General features: G+C 48.4%; 1 protein-coding gene across 1 annotated transcript; it reads right to left on the bottom strand.

The window, feature by feature from the left end:
• Nucleotides 1–10,609: 10,609 nt before the first annotated feature.
• LOC136496152 (pathogenesis-related protein 1-like) lies at nt 10,610–11,639 on the bottom strand. The gene is made up of 2 exons (XM_066491856.1): nt 11,295–11,639; nt 10,610–11,203 (listed from the first exon to the last, which is right to left on the bottom strand). Exons 1-2 carry the CDS (start codon nt 11,479–11,481, stop codon nt 10,908–10,910), a joined length of 483 nt encoding a protein of 160 aa, XP_066347953.1. The 5' UTR covers nt 11,482–11,639; the 3' UTR covers nt 10,610–10,907.
• Nucleotides 11,640–27,848: the final 16,209 nt, after the last annotated feature.

A 27,848-nucleotide genomic window follows, 5' to 3' on the forward strand; every position in this document is an offset into this window, starting at 1 on the left:
GATGAAGCCCATGAGCAGTAGGCATAGCTACCAACTTGGAGGTCATGATGTATCAAGGATATCTGCCACCATCATAGCTATGGTAGGATAGAATTGATCTATTGTAACAAACTGGGAGTCTAATTTGTAGCGCTGATCGCCCTTGTTATAACCCTACCCCTCTGCCTATATAAAGAAGGGTAAGGACTCCATGGTCATAGGGGCTAGTTCTATCTCACGCGTCTTGACCTAAGCACCACCACCACCACCGCCGCCAGCCTTCCACCACCCCTAGTCCCCCTTCCTTCCCCTCCGGCATCTCATCGAAAGGCCGAAAGGAGTGGGGATCCACTATTTTTCATGTTTTTCTAGTAGATCGAGTCCTTAGGGCTAGGATTTCTCTATGTCAAATATGTTGGTATTGGGGATTTATCTCCTCCTCTCCGGCAATGACAAAGGGGAAGGAAGGAATTGTTTTCTCCATGGTGGCTCTGTTGAAGATGAGGACGACGACTATGGCATCAGCAACTTCACCAGCTTGATGACATGGAGACCTTTCTTTCCGGACGATGACATCAAGGTGGAGATGATATCCCTACCATGGAATAATTTTCTTTGGTCTCTTCTCTGTTTTGTCATGGTTAGATCTGGCCATGATAAAGGACTAGGGAGAATAATTTTTAGATCAGTCTTCCTCATTCTTCGGTGGCTGAAAGAAGAAGGAAGACACCAGAAGGAAGAAGTTTCTCAACACCGCCTATATGAATGTTGGACGTTGTTCATTGGGCATCTATTCTTAGGCCTTTTGCCTGAGTGTTTGCCTGTGCGGTCATCCATACTGCAAAGCGTCATACAGGTTTGGATTTTGAGATTTGGAGCTATTCATAGCGTGGGTATAATTTAGATGAAAATCAGTTTCTGGATATTTGTGTAATCCAGAGTGCTTGTAACTGTGTTGATGTACCCAGCTATTATCTAATATAATTCTTCTTTTGTCACAAAAAAAGACTCTACGATCATCATGTTCGCCACAACACCATTCATCTCATTCCAATCTACCTCGTAGGTAGGAGCAACAGCCCCTATAACCGAGCATACGAATACAAGAAGAGTAGCAGCACACATTGGATTAGGGTTTAGCGCGCCACCGTGCCCTGAACCAGTATAAATCCTTGTGTCTCGTGTGCTACCGATCTGGATCCGTCTACGCGATCACGATGCTAGGCATTGCCAGAGCTAAATAATTCAACACCCAGCCATCTCCGACGTGGTCTACAGCGGTGACCCCAATGATGAATCTGCACGTGGTCTTCCATGACTTGAGGCCAGAGACCTTGTAAGGAGCTGCTAGAGATGTAGCTTGATACCCTCGAACTTCTTATTGGTGGTCTTCGCAGTTCGCCGCCATGAGAAGTTCAAACTTTGTCGGCTTCATCTTCGGACGCTTAGAGCGAATCACCATGGTGATGGAAAAAATTTTGGCCAAAAATTAGCCTGCTCTAAGTACTAATTGTGACGAAGCTAAGATAGCAGAGGAAGAATTAGAGGTAGACTTCCACAAAAATGGATAGGAATAAGAGGAATTTCAACAGCGGGAGCCCATGAGGAGGTACCTTGGTTTTAGAGTTTGGATTTCAACTAACAGAGCAAGTTCGTTACATGCCGTTTTGGCTCCCTATAAGGTGACGCAGTGTCCACTTCCCATCCAGTTTGGGTCCACCTAGTCATTCCCTCCATCTTCTAGGTCCACTAGTCAACAATTGCGTTCCTCTCTCTTGTTCGGATCCCAAACACCTCCGCTTCTAGCCTACTTTCATCGTCAGTCTTCGCATACCCCACGGAGTCATGACAAATGCCTACTTGACCCACCTCTCTAGTGAACACTATAACTCTGGAGTCTTCATATTATTCAAAAAATAATTTCAAATTTCAACAATGACATATACACCTAGAATGAAAAGTCTCAAAATATCTATTCGAAATGAGCAAACATTCCTTATTCAGTCAAACTTGCATATGATTCCAAAACAGAATACCTCATATAAACTATGCATGCCCTTTTTCTTCCCACATAGAAAACCATGAGGGTATACATAATCTCTCACAACTAAAAAGACTAAAGAGGAGACACTGTTTTGGTGCGACAAAAACTCCGCCTCACCTTCCTACCCTCCCTCGTGCGATCCCACGAGGTGATACGTCGCACCGCCAGGTGGGACCTCATCCCCACGCCGTTGATCATAGCTCCTCTCCTCCCCATGGTGTTGAAGTAGGAAACAACACTGCTCACGATTGCGGCACCTGCCCTCTTCCTCACCCAGCATCGACATAATTTGCGGAAGCAAAAGAAAATGTGAAAAAATGGGCACAAAAGGGAACATATATCAAACGATACATGCAATTACGGGAAGAGAAAAATTAGTCCCACCCCAATTGGTGTCCCCTCTGGTTTTGCATGCGTTGCATGGAAGGAACTAATTTTCTCCTTTGGAGGAAATCTACGGGCAAACAAAGCAAGTCACGGACTCCTGATTTACGTAACAAACAAAACATATTCATCTCCTTTCCACGCTAACAACCAACAAACGCAATCACCCGCCGCCATTCTCATTGCTACACGCCGTCGCCCATCGTGCTCTGCCCTCGACCGGGGATGCATCCGTCATCCGCGTGTCGCTGTCTTGCCACCTGCCTCACCGACAACACCATCTATAAAGTAATCTACTATTCTCCCTCTATACGCATGGTAGGGAGCCTTTCAGCACCTGCCCCTACCATGGCTACAATAGCAGCAATAGGGGAGCCCTTTCGGTGCCTACCCCTACCATGCATATAGAGGGAGAGCAGCAGATTACTTTACAATTCTTCCCTTAATCCTACTGCTAACCCTAGAACCTCCACCATGCCGATCATCTTCTTCAGCTCCATGAACCAAAGACGACCGAGTGGCTTGGTGAGGACGTCCACTGAGTTGCCAACCAGTTTTGATGAACTCGATGATGATCTGCCTTCCATTGACATAGTCCCTGAGGAAGTGGAACTTGACTGTCAATGTGCTTTCTCCTGAATTGTGGAGAAGTCGGATTCTTCACGAGGGCGATGGTGGGATGGTTGTCCACCATCAGTGCTGCTGGGTGAGCTTCCACACTGGTTAGCTCACCCAGTAGCCTGACGTAGCCACATAGCTTAGCACACTGTTGTGGCCACCGCCACATACTCTCCCTCTCATGTGGACAGCGCCACCACCTTCTATTTCAGTGACAGCCATGAGATTGGAGCTGACCCGAGGAAAACGAGCATGCTAGAGGTGCTCCACCGTCCGTCGATGTCCCCAGCCATGTCTGCATCGCTAAACATAGTGAGCTATAGCCCACTTACACCAGTCTTGGGGAAGACGATCATCTGATCCACCATCCCCTTGACATAGCATAGCAAGCCGCTTCATCATGGCCTAGTGATCCTCTCGGGGATCCTCCATGAAGTGGCTGATGTAGCCCACATCGAATGCAATGTCCGACCTCGTGTGGACTAGGTAGCATAGACCGCCGATGATGCTCCAATAGAGTGTTGCATCTTACCTTCGCTGCGGTACTGGCCTTCGTTAGCTTTAGCTGCTCCTCCATTGGAGTCATGCACGGCTTGCACTCAGCCATGCCGCTCCGCTCCAATAGCTTCGAGGCATACATGCTCTGACCGAGCATGAGCACCTCCTTCCCCTATCTCACCTCGACTGAGGTAGTAGGAGAGCGCATCGAGATTACTCATTCGAAAACGAGCCACCATCTTGTGCTTGAAGCTGTCGATGTCCTCCGCACACGCACCGGTGATGATCAAGTCATCCACATAGACGCTGATGATGAGCTCCTCCTTCCCCCATCGCCACATGTAGAGCACGTGCTCGGTTGCACACTACGTGAACCTAAGCTCGCCCAGCGTGGTGTCAAGCTTGGTGTTCCATTCTCGCGGGGCCTGCTGTAGCCCATAGAGCACCTTGCACAGTCGGAGCACCCTATGCTCCCCTTCCTTGATGGCAAAACCCAGAGGTTACTTGACGAAGACCGTCTCCACCAGCTCGCCATTGAGGAACGTACACATGATGTCGAGGTGGTGGACACACCAATCCTTCGCTGCTGCAATGGCCAACAGCAAGCGAACGGACTTAATTCGCACCATCGGAGCAAAAACTTCCTCAAAGTCGATGCCCTTGTGTTGGACAAAGCCTCGGGTGATGAGGCATGCCTTGTGCTTGACAATGGCGTCGTGCTCATCCTGCTTGACCTTGTACACCCACTTCAAGTCGATCTGATGACATCCTAGAGGTGGATCGACGAGCTCCCAAGTCTCATTTTCCTCGATCGCCTTCATCTCCTCCAGCATCGTCCATCGCCAATTTGCATCGTGCTCGACCAGCGCGAACATGGGTGGTTCCTTTACACTAATGAGAAGCAGCTCTAGGTTATTGAGTAGCCGACCCACCAGGCCTGAGGACCCTGTGCCACCAACGATGTCATCTAGCCTATGGAACCGCACCTCCTCACCATCATGGAAGTCATCCATGAATTCGGTGATGTCGCTTAGAGGTGAGGCAAACTCGATCGACATCGATAGAGTCCCCTATTCCACCGGAATGGTTGGCACAACACTTGGAGTGCTCAGCACCCTGGCTGCAGTGCTTGGCACTACTCCTGGACCGCTCATCAGCACTCCTAGAGTGGTTGGCACCACTGCAAGAGTGCTCGACACTAGTCTTGGAGTGGTCGGCACCACTGCAAGACCTCTTGGCTCCACTATGGGAGCATTTGGCACCCGTCCTGGAGTGGTCAGCACCACTGCAAGACCGCTCGGCACTGCTATGGGAGCATTCAGCACCTGCCCTGGAGTGGTCGGCACCACTGCAGGACTGCTTGACACCATTCCTAGAGTGCTCGGCACCCCTCCCGGAGTGCTCGGCACTGCCCCAAGAGTGCTTGGCTCTGTTGCTGTAGTGGTCGGCACCTCCTCTCTAGTGTCTCCACCACCGTGGATGACCAAGTGCTTGATGACGAAGGTGCTGGTGAAGCCACCAGCTTCTCCTATGCCCGAAATGTCCTAGTCCTAGGTCGGCTTCTCATCGAACACGACATCACACGAGACAACCACCTTGCCTATACGTGGGTCATAGAGCCGATATGCCTTGGTACCTTCCTCATAGCCTAGGAGCACCATTAGTGTGCTCCTGTCCTTCAGCTTGGTGAGGACCGGCTTCATCTTCCTGACATAGCCGATGCAGCTGAATGTCCAGAAGCAGGACACGCTCGGCTTGCGCTCATACTAAGCTTCGAACAACGTCATGCCCTTCAAGGCCTTTGTGGGTGCACGGTTGAGGATGAACACTGCTGTGGTCACCGCCTCACCCCAGAACCTTGCCGGCATGCTCTTGGCCTTCATCATGGATCTAGCTATGCCAGCCACCATTTGGTTCTACTGCTCCACCATGCTATTCTGCTATGGCGAGTATGGCGCGGTGTGGTGTCTACCACACCCTGATCCGCATAGTACGCAGCGAACTCCACGGAAGTGAATTCGCCGCCACGATCAGTCTGCAGCACGTGTAGCTTCTTGCCGCTCTCCACCTCTGCACGCGCCTTGAACTTCTTGATCATCTTCGCCGCCTCGTCCTTGCTCGTTAGGAGTTGCAGCCACATATAGCGACTATAATCATCCATGAGTAGGAGGAAGTACCGCCAACCATCATTTGTGGCTAGCATGATTGGCCCATAGAGATCCTAGCTAGGCAGCTGTCAAACAGCTCGCCTGCATGCTTGATGTGGGGCAGCCCTCAGACTATCTTTTCTAGCCGACCGAGCGCATCGAAGCTGAGATGGCCGAACCGGGCATGCCATAGCCATGGCTCCTTGGTGTGTCATACTACTAGGCACACCGAGTGCTCCACCTTCAAGTCAAGCATGTACAATCGATTATGTGAGTGTTTTACCTTCGTGAGAAGACGCCGCTCCTGATCCTAAATCTTTAGGATCCCGCTCTCGATCAGTACCTCGCATCCGCGCTCGACTAGCTACCCGATACTGATGATGCTTGAACATAGCTAAAGATGATGGTGTCACGCCCTCAGATCACCACCCTTGAACCATCACCGAACACATCCGTCAGTGCGCGGTGCTCACCATTCTGGCACCTGAAGATGATGGTGTCATGCCCTCGGATCGCCACCCTTGAACCATCACCGAACTTTACCGTGCTGGTCATGTTGCCGTTGAGCTCAGAGAAGGCTTCCTTGGAGCCCGTCATGTGGTTGCTGGCGCCGGAGTCTAGGTACCACCACTGCTCCTGCTCGCCGCCCACACGTCCGAGGTGGACTTGGGTGTGTGGTTCATCAAGGTTGACAGCCTTCAGAGCCTTGTCGTGCCCTTCCACCGCCATCACTTCTCCCTTCTCCTTGGCCTCAATGTCATGCAGTGCATAGAACATCGCCATCAGGAGAGTGGCCTCATCATCCTTATCAGCCTGTGCTAAATGAGCCTCAGCCTTCTTCTCCTACTTGCGATTTGGGCACTCCTTTGCCCAATGGCCCATCTTCCCGCAGCGCCGGCAGGCGATGGGGTCGACCTTCTTCTTCTTCTTCTTCTTCTTCTTCTCCAAAGAAGCCTTGCCGCAGTGCTTGCCATCGCCACCGTGGCTGGAGTAGGCTTCCCCGGAATTCTTCTCCTTCATCTGGGCAGTCCACTCCTCCTCTGTCAGCAGCAGCTTGCCGCTGTTCGTCGTTGCTGTGGCCTGCTCCATGCGCTCGTCCGCCACCCGCAGATGGCCTATCACATCCTCAATGGTGAGGGTGGACAAGTCCAGCATCGTCTCTATGGAGAGAGCGATCTAGATGTACTTCACCGGCACGGAGTGGAGGAACTTGGAGACCACCTCTTCTTCATCGATGGTGACGCTGTGGCTCCTCAGCTTGCTGATGAGCGACTGCAGATAGAGGCAGAAGTCTTCCATCGACTCACCATCCTTGAACTTGAGGTTAGCGTACTCCTGCTTCAGCAGCTGGGCCATCGCCTTCTTTGCGCGGTCGGAGCCGACGCGCATCGCTGCAATGGCCTCCCACGCCTCCTTAGAAGAGTTCTTCGCCCCCAACAGCTCCTTGTAGTCCACTGGCACAGCAGCGAGGATAGCCTCCAACGCTGACATGTCATCTTATTCTTTGTTGGTGCCCTTGTTAATGGCATTACAGAGCCATCGTGCTCTGAGCTTGACCTTCTTGGTCATCACCCACTCGCCATAGTTGGTGCGAGCCAGCGTTGGCCAACTGGTGCCACTGACCTCCTGCACCGTCGCACAACGACCTCCTGTCGTGGCTGGACAACCACAGTAGCGCCGATGCTGTCGCCCATCTCTGAACCGTCTGTCCTCGCCAGCGGTTAGTCCGGTGACGGCGCTTGTACGGTTAGTGCAGTAGCAGGGGCAGGCGCCGAAAGGGCTCTAGTGCAGCGGCAGGGGCAGGCGCCGAAAGGCTCCCCTGCCGCACTGTAGCCACAATAGGGGCAGGCGCAAAAGTCAGCCCTACTGTCACATCTAGTCACTGTAGCAGCCTGACAACATGGCATGTCTGTGTACTAGGATTAGATGGGTAGAGTTGTATATATAGCTTTCCACTCCAACTCAATGAAGGAAGAGAGCTTAGTTTTGCCATCTCCTCTGCAGAGCTCCGACCAACGCTGGTGCTTGTGCTGTGTGTGTGCGCTCTGTTCTTCCTCTCTCTTCTACCTCCAGCCATAGTGTGTGGTCAGGAACGACGGTGAGCGGTCAGCTCACCGGTACGGGGGATCCCAAGCCCAACACCATCCACCAGATTGCCACCGTCCGCGTCACACCACCACGGTACACAAACCTAGGGCACGACATCTTTGTCTCGCTGTGGTCGCCGGAGGACTCAGAGGGGGCAAAGCCGGCAGGGTGCTCGGCGTCTATTGTTTGCTTCTTAGTTCATAGTTGATTCGTCTTACAGTTGTCAGGCCTCTCAAATACCCTCACTCGCTGGGCTCACATACACAGAGGTTACGTTCCCATTCTAGGCCGGACACCTTAGCAGGTGGGCCTTCCTTTGGACGCTGCGCCTTGGCCTTGGACGCTCATAGGATCACCAGGATCAGGAGCTAACATCACTAGATGGAGTTCTAGTGAAAACAACTAGGAATGTGTTTGATTTGACGAATATCTTAGATGGGACATACTGGTTTAGGATGAAAACAGTCAGAAAATCCCTCAACCGTTTTCTACTTCTACATTTGAATACGAAGCGACACTACTACAAAAACGATTTGTAGCAATGCCTTCCTTTCTTTGTAGGGGCGGCTCTATATTGAGTCGCCCCTACAAATGGTTGCCAAATGAGCCGCCCTTACAAATGGATTTGTAGGGGAGGCCGGTGTTATCAGCAACACCTACAAATGGCCTGATTTGTAGGGGTGGCTCTATATCCAGCCGCCCCTACAAATCGGGATTTTTAGGGACGGCTCAATATTGAAGTGCCTCTACAAATAGACGTCGAGTATTAAAAATTAAGCACTAAAATTCAAATTTTGTAAATGACCTCGGATGGAGAAACAACCAAAATGAAAGTTGTAGATCTCAAAAAGTTATGAAACTTTGTAGTTGACAACTTTTTGATTTGAAATCATCTTGTCAAGGAAAACTATGTTTGAATTTTCTAAAAATTTAAAATTTTAAAATTTTTAAACGACCTCGGATGGATAAACAGTAAAAATAAAAGTTGTAGATCTTGAAAAGTTATGAAACTTTGTAGTTGATAACTTTCTAATTTGAAATCATCTTGTCATGGAAAATTACGTTCGAATTTCTTAAATTTGAAATTCAAATTTTATAAGTGACCTCGGATGGAGAAACTACCAAAATGAAAGTTGTAGATCTCGAAAAGTTATAAAAACTTTATAGTTGATAACTTTTTTATTTGAATTAGTTTAGGACCTCAAATAATCAATTTATGCTCAGTTTTGTATAATATGTGGGGAACCAAAATGAAATATAGACACAAGTGGTCGTGAGGTGTAGTGGTAGAGGAGTTTACGCGTGAGCGAGAGGTCGCGGGTTTGAAACCCGACCAACGCAAAGTGTGCAAAAATCGTGAAAAAATGCTGCAACGGTGGTCCTCGGATTAAATTTTTTTTTGCTATTTCCCCTTTTTTGTTTTTTTCTGAAAATTGATTTGTAGGGGCGGCTCAATATCTAGCCACCCCTACAAATCAGCGATTTGTAGCCACCCTTTCATAGGGGCAGCTGGCATAATCGCCCCTACAAATGATTACCAGCCGCCCCTAAAAAAGGTTTTCTACGTAGTGCGAAAGCGGTAAAGCCGAACGCGAAAATGAACACAAACTTAGAAAATATCGAGAATTTCGAAAATGAACTAATTCGAACGGAATTATGTTGAACATGGTTGGTAAAAAAAATCAATACGAAATAGTGACCGTATGACCAAGTGCATAACAATTAACAAGTGCATGACCAAATGCATAACAATTAACAAGGGCTACAACTTTTATATAAAAAGTATCTCTATTTGACACCATATAAGAAACATATGATTTTTGTAAGGCAACAAGGGTTTGCACGCAATTAATATACTGCACAAAAATTATTTAATTTTTTAAACATCTCAACGACCTCAATGAAAAAACTGAAAACTAGAAAGTTGTAGATCTTGTCGAGACCTACAATTTTCATATAAAAATCATCTTCATCTGAGATAGTATGAAAAAAGATACAAATTTTCTAAGGCTGGACTTCTGATGGGCCAAAAACGGTATAAGCCGAATTTCAAAAACGGGATATTCCGAATAAAAAGCGGAAAAGTAGAAAATGGTCGGCAAATACCTAAACCATTTCCGTTCCGTTTTCGAATTTGGTTTCTGCGGCTGATAAGCCGGCTGATGTTGATTTTTTGTGAGAGAAAAACACTGTACCATGATTGATAAGCCGAGCTGATAAGTTCAACTGTTGAAGAAGTAGCTCAATACCCTCGAACTTCTTCTTGGTGGTCTTCGCGTTCGCTGCCATGAGAAGTTCAACCTATGTCAGCTTCATCTTCGACACTAGAGCGAGTCACCATGGCGATGGAAAAAATTTGGCCAGAAATCATCCTGCTCTGACTACCAATTGTGATGAACTAAGATTGCTGAGGAAGAATTAGAGGTAGATTCAACAAGAAATGGATAGGAATCAGAGGAATTTCAGCAGTGGGAGCCCACCAGGAGGTACCTTGGGGTTTCAGAGTTTGGATTTTAATTAACAGAGCAAGCCCGTTACATGCCGTTTTGGCCCCCTTTAAGGTGACGCAGTGTCGACTTCCCATCCGGTATGGGTCCACCTGTCGTTCCCTCCTGTCTTCCGGGTCCACTAGTCAGCCATTGCGTTCCTCTCTCTCGTCGGATCGCAAACACCTCCGCTTCCAGGCCTGCTTCCGCCGCTGTCTTCGCATACCCCTTGGAGTCATGACAAACGCCTACTTCTCCCACCTCTCTAGTGAAGACTATAACTCCTGGAGTCTTCATATTATTCGAAAAATAATTTCAAATTTCAACAATGACATATTCCCCAGAATGAAAAGTCTCCAAATATCTATTCGAAATGAGCAAACATTCCTTATTCAGTCAAACTTGCATAGGATTTCAAAACAGAATACCTCGTATAAACTAGGCATGCCCTTTTTCTTCCCACATAGAAAACCATGAGGGTATATACATAATCACACAAACAAAGCATCGTACATACCACTTATAACATCTCAAGTCCATACACCGCACACTGCATAGAGCAGCTTTATTTTGTTTTGTATGAAAAAAGAGGAAAACTCCAGGAACGAAAAAGAAAATTAAACCCAAACTTCAGGAAGGGGAATCGCATCCCAATCCACCGATCTAGTTGTAGGCGTCGGGGTTGGCGACGAGGTAGGCCTCGGCACCCTTGAAAATGGCGGTGAGTGACTCCTTGGCCTTGGCGATCTCGTCCTTCACCTCCACGCCCGGCAGCTGCTTGAACGTCGTCTCCACCTTCGCCACGCTGCCGCCGTCGGCTGCGGGCTCCACCTTGATGTGCGACGTCGCCGTCTCGATGGCAACGCCGATGCCGCCGCCCTCGAGGAGCGTTTGCTTGCACTCGCACTTGTCCAGGTCCAGGAAATCGAGCCTCTCCTTCGTGAAGGTGAACGGCATGACTGCAAGAGCGATCGATCGCACGTCATGAGCTAGCTGTTTGATCCATCAGGCGAGAGAACATGTTGGTCTGGGCATGCCGCGGACACTTACCTGAGGTGAAGTTGAACTGCCTGACGCTGCCAACGCCGCCGTCGCCCTCCACGGGGTGGGCGCTCGCAACGACGTGGGAGGCGAGCTTGGGCGCCAGGTTGTGCCAGTCCAACACGGCGGCGCGGAACAGGCGCGGCGCGGCCACCCGCGACGCGATCTCGAGGGTCCAGCTGTTGGCGGAGGCCATTACTTCAGTGATCGTCGGCCGATGCTTAGGTGCTCAGCGCTGAGCGTGGCAGTGCTACTGCTGGTGGTTTTAGCCTTGCAGCTTCTGCTTGTGTTGCCATGAGAGTGGCGGACTGAGGGCTTTAAATAGGCGGTTATGGCGGGGGTTCGTGGCGTCCGGTGAGGACTGAGGATGAGACGCCCGGAAGTGAGGCTCCTCCCAGCTCCCACATGGCCGGGTTGGCTTGGCACGGCACCTTCGCTCGTCGATCCATTAGTCCATTAATGTGGCCGGGGTTGCAGACACAAGTCAAGAAACGTGCTGCCATTCCGTCAACGTTCAACCCCTGAAGGTGTAGAATATGTCGTCGAATTGGCACACCGTTTCGCTTTCGCGTGGGCCAAATGATCTAGAATAACGCTGGTTTGGGATGATGAGCTTCTAGATCAAAAAGCATGTAAGCGTGGTGGGTTGGTGTGATTAGAAAAGAGAATTATATTGTGAGGGTCCTGACTACTTGCATCACTCTTTTTTTTTGAAGTTAAAAGCGGCTCTAAGGGCTTGTTATTGCATCCATAGGTTCGACAAACTCGCAAGACACTAAATTTTCCGGAAGGACTAGCGCCCAGACTACCAGATGGGATGTTGTGTCTGGACGCGGCTCCAACAACTGCACCGGTCCCGCGTCAGCACCAGCGACAGCCACCAGCCGCGGCGTGCAACACCCGATCTACTTTTACAACATCCAGATAAAACCTTTGTAATATACGTCGAAAACAGATAAAACATTTGTAATATACAGTAACATCATTGCAACATGTGCAACATCCTGATATACTTTTGAAACATCTAAATACAACACTTGCAACATACAAAAGAAGATAGATGAAACACTTGAGACATGTGTATGAAAACTTGCAACATACGTGTACAAAAAATAGATGAAACATTGGGGATAGACGCTTGCAACATACGTGTATAAACATTGCAACATATGCAACATCCCGATCTACTTTTGCAACATTCGCATAAAACATACATATGAAATAACTGAAACACATGAAACATGGGCTTGCAACATGTCTGAAAAAGTGTCTAGAAACACTTGAAACACATCATTGTCACGCGGCCATTACCTACCTGGTGGGCAACTGCGGTAGCGCAGGCCTCCCCTTCGTGCCGACGGCGCGAGGTGGATGGGGGCACAGGCGCAGGCCACCCCTGCTTTCCCTTTCGTGACGGGCAAGGTGGATCGGCGCGACGCTGAATGGTGCGCGCCCGCACGCCCCCGCCATGCCCGCCATCGGCCGAGCAAGAGGAGACGCTGCGGATTTGGAGAGGGCTCCGCCGGCCGGGGTAGGGGAGGGTCAGCAGCTTGCTTGAGCCCGCCGGCCGCGCGCTAATGGCTTGCTCAAGCCGCCATGGAGTGGGGGAGTGGCCGCCGTGGAGTGGGGGAGCGGCTGTCATGGAGTGAGGGAGGGTCACGGCCGCTGCGGCGGAGAAGGCGAGCGAAGGGCGGTGGTGCGTTGGAGACGCCCGTAGCGACTGATGCGAAATGGGGAACAGAGTGTCGATCTATTTTATTTATTTCATTTTTTTAGGAACTCTGTATACAGGAGCAGGCTGTGGGTCGGTCTGCAGGCCAGCTAGCCACGTTTGGACAGACCGACACAGGATGAACGCCCTAGCGAAGCATTATTGCATTTTTTTTTACAAATTCTGGGAGGCAGTTCGTCCAAACACAAGACTCACCAGCGTTGCAACTCATCCCCATCCTAGCTAATTCATGAGCAACCGAATTACAGACTTGAGGCACTGACATGACATCATTACAAATGAAATGGCCATGTAGTAACTCACGAGTATCCCTAATGAGCTTCCCGCTTGCAGCTAAATCCATTGAGGATGAAAGAAGGGCCTTCTTGAGCACCGATGAATCCATCTCTAGTTGTATCCGGAAATCCCAAAATCTATCGATGATTGCAGCGCCTTTGCACACGCCGCTGTTTCAGCAGTAAGGGCATCCGGAACTGCTGACAGGCGCCCCGCACCAGCTGCCAGGGCATCATTTTGATGGTCCCTGATGATGAATCCCCAACGACCATTCGAAGTATCCTGTATGAATGCACCATCGCAATTGATCTTCAGAGTCCCCGGTGGTGGAGCGCACCATCTTTGAGCTGTTAACTCCACGCCCTCGCCTCCTTCCCCTTCAGGTCCATAATAAAATTCAAAACTTGGCCAGTAACTTCCTCTGTTGTTAAACCGTGCTCCCCTTTTTTCCTCTTTTGGTGTCGCACTGTCGCTATTAACCTTATCATAAACTCTTTTCCGTTGTTTGCTTTCTCAGTTTACCATTATACAATAATTATACAATAATCCTGTAAATACACCTTTTTTATTTGTTTTGGCCAAGGGAAAGGGGATTATATTAAAACTCGGCACAGTACATTACCAAATTATATATGAAAAAATTTGAAATAAAAAAGACATAATATGCTATCCAAATTCTTCCATCGTCTTCTTCCGCAATGGCTTCCCTCGAATGCAGAGCCAAAGTACAGTCCTTATGCCGAATCCAATGACCAACCCCAAAAAATTGGAAATACCACAAGATCCAATGCTAAACGCATCTGAATAGATGAAAAATATCGACAATTGCATCTTCAGGTACAACATATGATGCAGATTCATCATCTCTGTTGATGCCATACCCCCATGTATCCCGACTACAGAATTTCCTGAACACCGACTTTAGATCAGAAGAGACTCGACCAGGCGCGACGACCCTATTCGGGGAAGAATATCTCCGGATTATGCCAAGACTCTAACTAGGGCACGACTACTTAGCTTGGGGGTAAGTTGATCCCGGATATAAATAGCTAGCAATATCCCATGTTGTAACCATCGAATCTCAGATCGAATATCTCATCGTCCATAGGCATAGCTACATTGTAACAACAATCTCACCAAATACAAGAATACAAAAGTAGCAACCGGACATACGGCTTTTACTCGTTTCCCGGGGCCCGAACCCATATAAATCTCGTGTCTCTACTGTGATTGATCTTTACATTAAGTAAGGTTCCCCAAGAACCAAATGTAAAAAACACTGATAGAGACGTGTCAGTAGGGGAATTCTACGTGAAGATCGATCATACCAATCGTCGGAGGAATTTTGTTCTCAAGATGCGGCCATCACACACCGGAATCCATCGGGTTTGCTCCAAGCTTCGACCGGACGTGACGTCAGGATTCGGGGGCAGCACGCGACGCTAAGCGTGAGCAAGCAAGGAAGCACCCATGTGGTGTATAGGGCCATGCAACAATGGAGTGCGTATACATGTATACTAATTTCCTTGCTTGTCTACGCCCTTAAAGACTCGACGTCAACCCGGATCGAAAAACACCAAACAGCTAAGTTCCATGTTTCGATTAAATATTCTCGTATATATGCATGTCTCCAAGTATCTCTACCTGTCTTCATGACTCTTCGATGGCAAGCCAAACCAGGATCAACTCGTATGCACTCGGGCATCACGTATATGCAGGAAGACATACACTCAGGATATGGACAAGATCAACTTGCATGTACATACATCAGGCAGACCGATCCCGACTCCAACACGAGGGCAATCAGCCCCGACCGACTACGACTTCCGCGCTACCTGCCCCCGCTACGGCAAAAGAATCCGGCATCTCCACAGCACGCTGCAATTCCATTGATGGAAGGTAATTTAGCTGGTGCCAACTACGGCAAGAATTCTAGAGCTATCCATCTCAGATACAGCAACAAGACGATGCGATAGCCGGCCATGCAAGACGAGTTGATTATCAAAAGCCATGCATGTTAATTTTGGCAAGTTGCACAACCAAGCTGTTGAAGCGTGCGTAAGCCAACCTGGTGACGTCAAGCGGATCGTCGAGCCGCAAGCGGACCACGAGCGAGCCAAGTCGAGCAGCCAGCGAGCCGTCATGCGAGCCGTCCGGGCCTCATCCATCAACACGGATATCATGACACGCCGACTACTCCACTCAGCGTCGTTCGAGCTAACACTACTGGAAAACTGTACTTTACCGAGTGCCTGAGACTTGCTGAGTACTTTTTATCGGGGCACTCGGCAAAATAAAGCACTCGGCAAAGGTGGCTTTTGCCGAGTGCCTGGCTCTCGTCAAATATAGGCTTTGCCGAGTGCCGCGGCACTCGGCAAAAGTCCCACTCGGCAAAAGGTGGCCGGCCCGTGACGGCGGCCACCTGCCGTCAGATTTTACCGAGTGCCTAACGGATAGCACTCGGCAAAAAAAAAATTATTATTTTTAAAAACTTATTTTGCCGAGTGTAAGCGTTGGGCCCTCGGCAAATTTTTTTTTAAAATTTTTTAAAACTTATTTTGCCAAGTGCTAGCGTCAGGCACTCGGCAAAATTTTTTTTATTTTTGAAAATCAACTTTGCCAAGTGCCCCCTGGGCCAGCACTCGGCATAGCCCACTTTGCCGAGTGCCCCCCATGGCACTCGGCAAATTTTTTTTTTGATTTTGGGCCCAAATTTTTTTCTGTGGCCTTGTGACAGTATTTCAAACTCTATTTTAAAATTTAGGACAATTTTGACTTTTTTTGATATATTTTATTAGTTTATTTCGTTTCGTCTAATTTTTTTAGGATATTTCAAATTTGAACTGCAGGTACATGGAATAATGGACTTTGGTCATTCAAAAATTGATACTCATGATATTGATGTCATGCACACTGAAAAGAATATCACCGAGGCACTTTGAGCAATGCTCATGGACACTAACAAGTCTAAGGACAACCCTAAGGCTAGAGTGGACCTGGCGACGTTGTGCGATAGGCCAAACCTAGAGATGCGGCCTCCTACAACAAGAAAGCAGTGGAGAAGGCCTAGGGCCCCCTATGTCTTGAAAATCGATCAAAGGAGGGAAGTACTTCGATGGATCAAGAATTTAATGTACCCTGATGGGTATGCAGCGAATCTGAGCAGGGGAGTGAACTTAGAGACTCTGCGAGTCAACGAGATAAAGAGTCATGACTACCACATATGGATTGAGCACATACTTCCGTCGATGGTTCGAGGCTATGTCCTTGAGCATGTCTGGCTAGTGCTGGCAAATTTGAGCTACTTCTTTCGCCAGCTTTGTGCCAAGGAGCTATCTTCGACCGTCATTACAGAATTGGAAACTATGGCACCTGAGTTGGTTTATGAGCTTGAGAAGATCTTTCCACCCGGCTTCTTCTTGCCGATGCTACATCTAATTGTGCATCTCCCGACCGAGGCATGGTTGGGGGGCCTGTGCAGGCCCATTGGTGCTATCCAATCGAGCGATGTCTAAAGATTCTTCGCAAGAAATGTACAAATAAAGCCAGAATTGAGGCTTCCATTGCAGAGGCAAGCATTCGGGAGGAGGTTGCAAACTTCACGACATCCTACTACAAGCCGAACCTTCCTAGCAAGCATAATCCACCCCCTCGTTACAATGCTGGCGAAGTTGAATCGACCCTCAGCCTTTTCAAATGCCAACTAGGTAGCGCAAGTGGATCGACCCCCAAGAGATTGGATCCAGAAGAGTGGCGCAGAATCACGCTATATGTGTTCACCAACCTTGTCAAGGTTGCGCCATTCATTAAGTAAGTTCTCAACGAACTTGTTTCAATACGACGTCACTATTCTGTATCGAACCCCATTGATTCTCTTTGGTACAGGGAATTTGTTCGTCAAGAGTGGCATCAATCAAGGGATCCTACCCCGCACGAACATGATACCCTTCTTTTAGAGGGTGCGGGAGCTGGGAGGCCTGATTTCATTTCTTGGTTCAAACAAAAGGTCGTACGTTCGTCGATATTCCTTAGTAGCTTGTACGTTCCAATAGTATAACGATGTATCATGCTTGAGCTTGCAGGCGCAAACCAATGCGTCCATGAGTGACGAGTTGAGACAGGTTGCAAATGGCTTCAAGTTAAGGGTGAAGTCATATACCGGTTATGACATGAACGGATATCGCTTCCACACGTCAAGACACGAGCAGACTCGGCCCGGTCGGAAAACCACCAATAGCCAAGTTTTTACGCCGGGCACTAATGGCGTCGAATACTACGGAATAATTGAGGAGATCTATGAACTTGAATATGAGGGCCGGGTACCTCTTACTCCTGTCATATTCAAGTGCCACTGGTTTGATCCTGCACGAACGAGACAGACCCCTCATCTTGGGCTAGTTGAGATTAGGCATGATTCCGTCTATAAAGGAAAAGATGTCTATATTGTGGCTCAACAGGCCGTGCAGGTGTATCATATGCCATACGCGTGCCAAGACAAAGACCATCTTAAGGGTTGGTCTATTATGCACCAGGTATCTTCGCATGGTAAACTACCTGTTCCAAACGATGAAGATTACACCTTCGACACAAACACATATGATGGAGAGTTCTATCAAGCAGATGGGCTACAAGGGAGCTTTGAGATAGTCTTACCTAGTGTGATGACCGCCATGGAAGTAGACAATGAAATGGTTGATGACGAGGACCCTAGAGATGTAGTGCTAAATCCGAAGGACATTCAAATGCTTGAGAGATTCCATTTAGGCAAAGACAATGAAGAAGACACAAAACCTTCGAATAGTGTTGCCCATTTGGACAATTTTGACAGGGATGATGAGACCTATGACCCCAATCATGAAGATTATTCCTAAACCATGTAATACTATGTTTTTTATTAAATTTTGTTATGTTTATTCATTTTGAACTATTTGACATGTATGTACTAACGCTTGTTGTTCATTCTTTGTACATTACAGGTGACAGAACAAAGATGGTGGGCAACCGTTCACCGAGGCAGGTGCTCTCGGTGTACCAGAGGCTACGCCCTCCTGATGGAGGCGAGGGGACGTCTTCACCCCCAACGGCGAGAGCAGGCCCGGGTCGCCCCAACATGGGGAGGGGATGGGGAGGGGGAGGGACCGGGGTCGCCCTAGGAGGGACCTGCCTCCTCCCCCGGCTCTCGACCAGCCGGAGGACCCGTCTCCTACCCCGGAGGACCACGTGGCGGCCACGGGCATGACAACAGACACTCTATTGGGGGACGAGGGGACTCAGCAGACGGAGGACAGTTCTGCTTTCTCGGCTCCCTACATGCGAGGTCCCACAAGCCTTCCTCTGGTTTCGCTTCCTGACCGACGCCCACTGGTTTGTCCTGTGGGAAGAAGGTAAGTAACTATAGATGTTATCACTAGTACTTCATATGATACGTTGAAAATCAAAAGAGAAACTGATAATTTTTCGTAATCACTTATGCAGGGGCTGGCTAGTTCTGTCGGGTGCTCTTGACCCCCCACGCACCCCCGCTACCGTCCTGGGATGTCTGTGCAGGAAACACTTCCTCGGCCTTGTGGACTTGAAAGAGGGGAGGTGGGAGCCGGCCTGGTCGTGGGACAGGTACAAGCTCGGCTCGGATGACGAGCAGGACAACAAGCAGGAGCGGGTTTTGGCGGATTTTTGGGTAAGTGTCTCACAACATAGCTCAATACATCTCCTCTATTGCTTAAGTCTTTTATTGAAATAATGAACGGATACATCGTGTTTGTATGCAGAGGTACTTCAAGGCCAAAGAAGGTAGAGAGACCCTGGTGGATCAGACGGCACACAGAGCCTGTAAGAAGTACGTCGGGGACATGATTCACGAGGCGCGACTCCAGGCCCACGTCGACTACTACAGGTCCATCAAGAAAGAGCCCCTCAACAAAACCGGCGCAAGAAATGTGGCGCTGACCAAGGAGCAGTACCTTCAGGTAGGTGAATAATATTAATTCGTTTTGAGATTTAGTAGGTCCAGAATTGATCTTCTTATATGTCAAACACTTGATGATGTGTAGGTGCCGGCCTCGTGGTGCATGTCGCATAGATCGGCATGGTCGAGGATCGTGGACAGGTACCTTGACCCGGCGTACATCGCAAAGCACGAGCAAGGCAAGCGGAAGCAGGCACTGAGGACCGCTCCAACTCACCACCAAGGCAGCCGCAACCTCCCCGCATTCAAGCGGGCACTTGTACGAGATGTCATTTATCTATTCTAACACTCAATTTTGCCTGATTTCTAATCATCTTGCCTTCTTTCTCGCAGGAGGTGGCACACCCGGACGTGCCGGTGTCGGAGTTTGGGGCATGGGCTGTGTTCCACATGGGCCCGGTGAAATCCGGTGTCGTCTTCAACCTGGATGCCCCTGCCCAGGCTTACTCTGACCCGAGCGTCCATGCTAAGGTCAGAGACTACACGGAGGTGGTTAGGGTGCTTTGTGGCTCAGATCACAATCTGAGCACTGTGCCCCTTGAGACAGAGGTGATCGTGAGGCTAGGGCAAGGCAGGAAGCACAGGCGGTTGTGGATTGCAGACGGCGCCAACTCCTCGAGCTCTGCACCCTCTCTCTCCGATGTGAGGGCACGGAGCACGGCCAGAAGCCTTCCCATACGTGCACAGCCTACTCCAACACTGTCGCGGGTCGACGAACTTCAGGTAATTTCGGTTTCACTCGTCATACATTGAACGTTACACACATTGATCAGATTTGTAATACTAAAACATGTGATTGAAACACTGCAGGCCGAGCTGGCAGAGACAAGGGAGACGCAAGCGCACCTGACCGCAGAGCTGGAGGCCACGAAGAAGCAGATGGCGGACATGTATCAAATCATGCAAACCATCGGGCAAGCATCGGGTGTCCAAGTGCAGTTGCCAACTCCAGCTTTGGTTCGACACTTCACTCCTATGAGTATGAAAGTTTAATGCGTTCGTGCCATTGGGATTGTCGGCCTTCGTGCCGTTGTGATTTTTGGCCTTCGTGCCGTTGGGATTGTCGGCCTTCGTGCCATTGTGATTGTCGGCCTTCATGCCGTTGTTTCTTGCACGTTGGAAACCTCCCCGTGCAGGGGAGGTGCTGCCGAAATTTTCAATTTTGAGTCTAACACATGCAATCTCTTCTCTTTTATGCAGCCTCCGTCGACGGGTTCAAACAATCCCGCTAGCATGTCAACGGCGGCTGATCACGTCAACCCTTCGCCGCAGTCCGGTCCTTCACCGCTGTCCAGGGGGCCACACCTGCAGTTTCCGTCGCCGCAGTAGAGATGTTGAACTTGTAATAATAAACTTGTGATGTTGAACTTTGGTGCATTTGTGATGGATTTTCGATGGATTTATTAAATATGCGTGTGCTTGCGATATATAATGCATGTTGGTGATATAGATGTGATGATATATATATATATATATATATATATATATATATATATATATATATATATATATTGTCTGTTACAATGGAATGTAAAAACAAATTGCAATTCTCGGGGTCTTTGCCGAGTGCCATGGGCAAGGCACTCGGCAAAGTTTTTCAAAAAAAAAATCCAGAAATTCTTTGCCGAGTGCTTGGGCAGGGGCACTCCGCAAAGTATTTTTTTTAAAAAAATCCAGAAATTCTTTGCCGAGTGCCTAAAAAGGGACACTCGGCAAAGAAATTATTTAAAAAATAATAAAAAAAACTTTGCCGAGTGTCTGGGCTGGGGCACTCGGCAAAGTATTTTTAAAAAAAAATAAAAAAACTTTGCCGAGTGCCTGGGCAGGGGCACTCGGCAAAGTATTTTTTTTTAAAAAATCCGGAAATTCTTTGCCGAGTGCCTAAACAGGGACACTCGGCAAAGAAATTATTTAAAAAAAATAAAAAAACTTTACCGAGTGCCTGGACAGGGGCACTCGGCAAAGTAATTTTAAAAAAAATTAAAAAACTTTGCCGAGTGCCTGGACTTGGACACTCGGCAAAGTAATTTTTAAAAAAAATAATTTTTTTTTTGCCGAGTGCTGGGTTAGGCCCTCGGCAAAATAACCGTTAATGGCCGACGCGCAACGGCCGAAAATATTTTACCGAGTGCCGCCCCAAGCACTCGGCAAAATTGTTTTTTATTTTGCCGAGTGCCTCGATAAAAAGCACTCGACAAAGACCCTTTGCCGAGAAAAATTTTGCCGAGCGGACTTTGCCGAGTGCTACACTCGGCAAAGCCTTTGCCGAGTGCAAATGGCTCTTTGCCGAGTGTAAAAACACTCGGCAAAGCCGCGGCCTCCAGTAGTGTAAGTCAAGTTCTTTATTTTAATTAAAAATTCTATAATACATGTATATCTCTCGATATCTTCATGTGTCTACACAATTACTATTGGCAGGAGCCGACGACAACCCTCATCATCGACACCCCGAGGCGGCCGTCGTCAATGTTTCGTGTCATTTTGTCGTCATTATATTTCGACTTTTGATTCCTCGTTCCGAGTGGCCCTCGTCATCAGCACACCGTGGCTCGTTGATTCGTCATCCATGTTGGCGGACGCGTCATCAAACCGGGTATACGGCGGTAGCATCACTGGCAACGTCCTATTGGGCGCACCATTGATGGACTACTTCGGGCTGTCCATGTTGTTTCTGACAACGTCATCGACAAGTACTACTCGAGCAATGTCGGCAGGCATTCTCGGGATGGTCATGCACGGCTCTCGACCTCCCACCATCTCTCGCCATGGCAGTACTCGACAACAATTGCACCAACGTCCTGTTAGACCAGCTAAGTCACTTCCATAATTATTTTTATTGTGTAACTTTTGCTCTTACTTACTATTAAATTGGCCTCCAAGTTAATAGAAAAAAGTCAGGGGCTACTGCACATAAACAACCATGCGCCCTGGTGCATGCCTGCTTTTTTCTTTGCGATTTAAGTACCCGCAAGATATGTCTATGTGTAAAGCTTTGTTAGCAACAACGACTTACGCCATAACCCAATGCGATACAGATCACACCATCATATGGCTAGTGTCCTACGCACGGGGCTACGGTCAAATGAACAAAATGAATAACACAAAGGGAAACAACATCAAGGAGAGAAGACAACAACCCTTAAAACCACTCTAAGTACTTTTGTGACACATGTTCCACCACCTATAGTGCTTGATCGTAAGAGAGTCCATTGTGCTTAACGAAGCACTCGATCTCGAGCGAGTCCAAAGTACATCGAAGTAGTCATCATGCGAGGGTCCGAAGGCTCGACGGAGTCTTGACCTCAAGTGATCGAAGTACTCATTAATCTCGAAGTACACAATCATGCGAGGGTCCAAAGGCTCGACGGAGTCTTGACCTCAAGTGATCGAACTACTCATTAATCCCGAAGTGCCGATCATGCGAGGGTCCATAGCGCTTGACGGAGTGCTTGACCTCAGATGATCAAGGAACTCGTTAATATTTTCCAAAGTATCATCACAAGAGGCACATTGCGTTTGGCGGAATGTTCGATCTCAAGTGATCAAAGTACTACAAACCAATAAGTCATAAGTACCCCTTTTATTTTTACCAAACCTGAATACAATGCTCGGGGGCTACCGCAAACATTTTGGCCCGAGTATGATGGCTGGGGCTACAGAGTCACGGTGCTTTCTAGTCGTTCATATAGCCCTAATTATCATATTTGCGAGTCAATTTTCTACTTTGCAGATTATCTATTACTGTTAATCGGATCGTGCCTGTCACGCTCTTATATTTCAGATAAGTTCTTCAACTTTTTAAGTTTTATTTCTTGCAATCTTTTGCTCTACTCTCTACTCGGTTACCTGCTAATCCGAATAGAGAGTCGGGGACTACTACAATACTCATATCATATAACCAAAAGTTGCTGGACTAAAGCAAATCGAGCAATTTGTCAAGTATACTTGTTTCAAGGGACTAACGCATGGAAGACCGCTTGAGTCTCAGCTGCTAATGCCCCAAACAAACTTTGCGTACTACCAAAATAGCCTGAACAAGCTAAGGGCACTTCGATTGGTTATATTGATTAATTTTCATTTTCGTCAATCAAATAAGCAATTTTATTGTCTTATTTTTCTTTAATATTTTTCTCTATATAACCCTTCAAGTATGTAATCGGGCTGGTCGCTAATTATTTTGTTTTAAGGATTTAAAACATGATATATTCAAAAGCTCCATCATTGACCCGAATTTACAATCGGGTTCTATCGCTCATCCACCCGAACACTTGTCCGGGCCTCGACGCTGATATGATTATCTGCTAGCACAAATATGTGACAATATCCAGAGCGTGTTCTTTCTGAAAATCCTAAGCGACTCTATACGCTCAAAGTCAGCTGCGCGGAATACATAGTGCGGCGGACCGCTCGAGTCCCGAATGCTATAAATTCCCAAATATGACTTAAGCATACTAGATAGCTAACGGAAGAAGCAGACAGTCACCGCAGCGTTTACCACATCATGCTTGCTAGCAGATATGACAGCTCAATATATGTTTGGGAAAGTCAAAGTCAGGACAATAAGAGTGTTTTGGTAATTCCAATTGCCAAACACCAAACTCTTAACTCCTGAAGTCTGCATACCCGAATACCAAGATCACGAACATTGTCAATATTCTTGAAAGAAGAGCTCGGGGCTGACAACAAACTCCCAACCAAGAATACTCGGTTGCAAAGCACCCGATTGTGAGGTGCCTGATCAAGAGAAATTCCAAAAAATAAATTTTCCTAGATCCAGAGTATCTGATTGCGAGGTGCCTGATCACAAGAAATTCCAAGAATAAATTTTCTCCGATTCAGAGGATTAGATCGTGAGCACCCGATCAAGATGCCCAATCATAAAGTTCTCATCGGCCAATCAAGAAGGCCAACCACAGGCCCGATCTAAAAGAGCCGACAATTACACCAACCAAGAGGCACGGCGACGTTTTATCTAGATGCGCTTCGCCTGGAACCCGAGGGATCCTCGTTCGGCCTCGACCAACAGACAAATACAAAACCAATCAACAGCAAGCAAAGCAAATAAGGAGTCCGTATGTCTTACAGTGCCACGCAGGCAATAAACATGTTGTGCTTCTACGTACACATGCATGCATACATGCACGAACGGCACATGACAAATTTCACACGGACCCATATTTAGCAAACTCTAGAGCCGTCGACGAGCCACAAGCGAGCCGCCGTCGAGCCACAAGCTGTGGTGTTCGACTACTCGGCCGCGGTGACCGACTACTCGCCCACAAAGGTCAAGCTGATGCTCGGGCCTCCCAAGCCCAAAACGCCAGGATCGCGTACCGACTCCTCTACTCGGCCATTACTAGAACAAGAGCTCGGGGCTGACGACCCGACTAAAAAAAAGAGTTCGATCGGAAAATACCCGATTGCGAGGTACACGGTCACAAGTAATACCGAGGTGGAAATTATTCAGAGTTAGAGAACTAGATTGCGAGCACCCGATCTCAAGGTGCCCGATCATAAAGTTTCCGAATGCCAAAACTTAATTACATAAGTCTCGATGACTACGAAATGTCCGATCTCAAAGGATCCCGAGGCATATTACACCACTACCAGGAGATTGCACTGTTCAAATAAGTTCATCTCTCAATGGCACAACTTTCCGACTTCCACTGATTTGGGTCTCCGCTTGAGAGTGGTTACTTAGAATTCCCCAAGAACCAAGTGCAAAGAACGCGACTTAAAAAGTCCTGAACATAAGCGAGCAATAAGTTGCGTTGACAAGTCAAGACAGCCTGGGTATGGCACTAGAACAAGCTCATCTCCCAACAGCACACCTTTCCATCGATCTGTATAGATCGGGTCTAAGTCGCAATTGGTTACTCGGGCTACCTCTTGGTACCCAAAGTACAAACCACCCAACTAAGGCAATCATGATTTCTTGCAGACAGTTAAACTGCTTTTGACAGACAAGCTTGGGGACATATGTCGATGCCATACCCCCAGGTATCCCGACTACAAGATTTGCTGAACACTGACTCCGGATCAGAAGAGACCTGACCAGGCGCAACGACCTTATTCAAGGAAGGATATCTCTGGATTACGTCAAGACTCCAACTAGGGCACGACTACTTAGCTTGGGGGCCAAGTTGATCCCAGATATAAATAGCTAGCAATACCCCATGTTGTAACCATCGAATCTCAGATCGAATATCTCATCGCCCATAGGCATAGCTACATTGTAACAGCAATCTCACCGAATACAAGAATACAAGAGTAGCAACTGGACGTATGCCTTTTACTCACTTCCCGGAGGCCCGAACCAGTATAAATCTCATGTCTCTACTATGATTGATCTTTGCACCAAGCGGGGTTTACCCAAGAACCAAATATCTGGTGGTAAAAAACACCGACAATCTTCAAACCTTGATTTCCTTTCCACGACCATCGACAATGAGATCGATGACCCAGAGTAGCTGTCCTCGTTGGGAGAGCCCACAAGTACCCCTCACGTTGTAGATAAAGGCCACAAATTGGCCACCTGCCGATGAAATCGACGGCCTCAACGGCGATCTCATCGTGGCAGTCACCGAAGCCATCGCATGAAACACGATCCTGACCGAGAATCATCTGATTTTGCCAGAAGATTTATTTGGACTAAACGATAAACAACTAGATATAAAAATTATGGTAAAAAGGATATGATGGGTCCCCTCCCATTCTTGTTCCCCGTAGATGCATCGGAAAAGAAAGAGGAGAGGGGCCCTAGGCGCGATGGCGATGGCGGTAGCAAGGTGTCAGAGTTGCGGAAGGCGGTGTCTCCTTATGTCTAGGTGGCGGTGGCTCTACGAATGACTACTTTGCATACCTCTTTTTATTCATCGTGTAAATATCATATAGGTGGACAAAGCTATATGAAAAAAATACTTAGTGCAAACTATTAATGCAAAAAAATCCTGTGCAAATCATCAATTAGGTACAAACATAATACCCTCTAAAACATACTTCAGGTAGATGTGTTTTTTTATCGGGTACAATTTGGACGCACACAACCCACGCACTCCACATGCACACGTACGCGTGCGCGTCCGTACACACGCAAAGAAGAGATTGAGAGGCGTTGCCTCCAGTGCGCGGGAAACGCGTAGTACCACCGAACACGCACGTGTGCGTGTACCCTGAAAATTCTGGAAAAAGTTCAGAAAAAGGTGCGATCACCTGGGTTGAACCCTAGTGGGTTGCGTCCTACTGGACAGCCCTACCACTGGACCATAGGCCCATTCATAGTTGATTTTATCACTGTAGATGTATGTCGGGCCCTTAATTTAGGGTCATCTGTGCATCATATATCAGTCCCTGGATCAGTGGCTGATACGCATGATTCAAAAAAGATTGATATCAAAAGCCATTGTCGTGGGGTCGGAACTGCGACAAGCATTGTTGTTCGAGTTGGTGTCAGAGTACGTTTCTACAGTGGCTTGGATGGACTCAAGAACATAAGAATCATAGAGAGCACGCAATGGCTTATCCTGGTTCGGGCCGATCGATGCCCTATGTCCAGCAACTAATGTTCCTTATACTCAAGACCACCCAAAATTGGGGGGGGTTACAACAGAGTGTACAGGGGGAAAGAGAGAGATTTGGTAGGGGGTTAGCTCGTTGCTAATCCTGAGGTTGCCTCGTCGCCGATGGAGCCTTCCCCTCGTCGAAGAGGAGAAATACGATGGATGCGGTGGAGGGGCTCTCGGTGCCCCTCTCTGGGTTGCTCTGCTCTTGGTGCTGAGTAGGAGCGGATGGATCATGAGGAATGGAATGATCTGTCTAGGATCATCCTCCCCCTCTAGGATCCGACCTTACACCTTATATATTGAGATAGGTTGGGTACATATCGTTGTGGCAGCACTAGGGGATCACCGACCCAATGATGGAGTTCCCATATCTCATATCGAAGGAGTTGCTCAGGGTGCTAATGATTGGGGCTATCGGCGTAGACTACCCAGGGGCGAGTGTCGGCCATGTCCCTTTCAACGTCGAGCACCCCCTCCTGTGGGCCATACGTTCACCGGGATGATCTCGGAGCCCCCTCTCCTCCTACGATGGAGTGGGTGTGGATGGCCGTGCCTCCGATAGGGACGATGGGCGCGTCGGTGCTGGCATTCGGCGCACCTTCAGCGGTGGCTTTGGCTCCAGCTCTGGCAGCACACGCGATGGTGGCCAGCGGAGGGTCGTGGAGGTGCCAGAGGAGTCCTGCCCTACGTGGGTGTCGGATATCTATGCCCAGGTATTCGAGCCAAGGGATTAATGAGCGTCAAGTCGCCTCATCCGATGGATAAGGACGCAACTGCGGCCTCATCCTACCCCTAGGGGCCGCGCCATGCCTCGTCCAACTACGAGGACGAGGTTTCTGCCTCGACCGACCCCTAGGGGCCGAGCCTCACCTCGTCCAACTCCGAGGATGAGGTTTCCGCCTCGTCCGACCCCTAGGGGCCGGGCCACGCCTCATTTGACTCCGAGGATGAGGTTTTCGCCTTGTCTGACCCCATGGCGTGGGCTCCAACTCCAAGGACAAGGTTTCTACCTCATCCAACCCTAAGGT

The sequence above is a fragment of the Miscanthus floridulus genome, chromosome 1 (assembly GCF_019320115.1).
Source record: "Miscanthus floridulus cultivar M001 chromosome 1, ASM1932011v1, whole genome shotgun sequence".
Lineage (NCBI taxonomy): Eukaryota > Viridiplantae > Streptophyta > Magnoliopsida > Poales > Poaceae > Miscanthus > Miscanthus floridulus.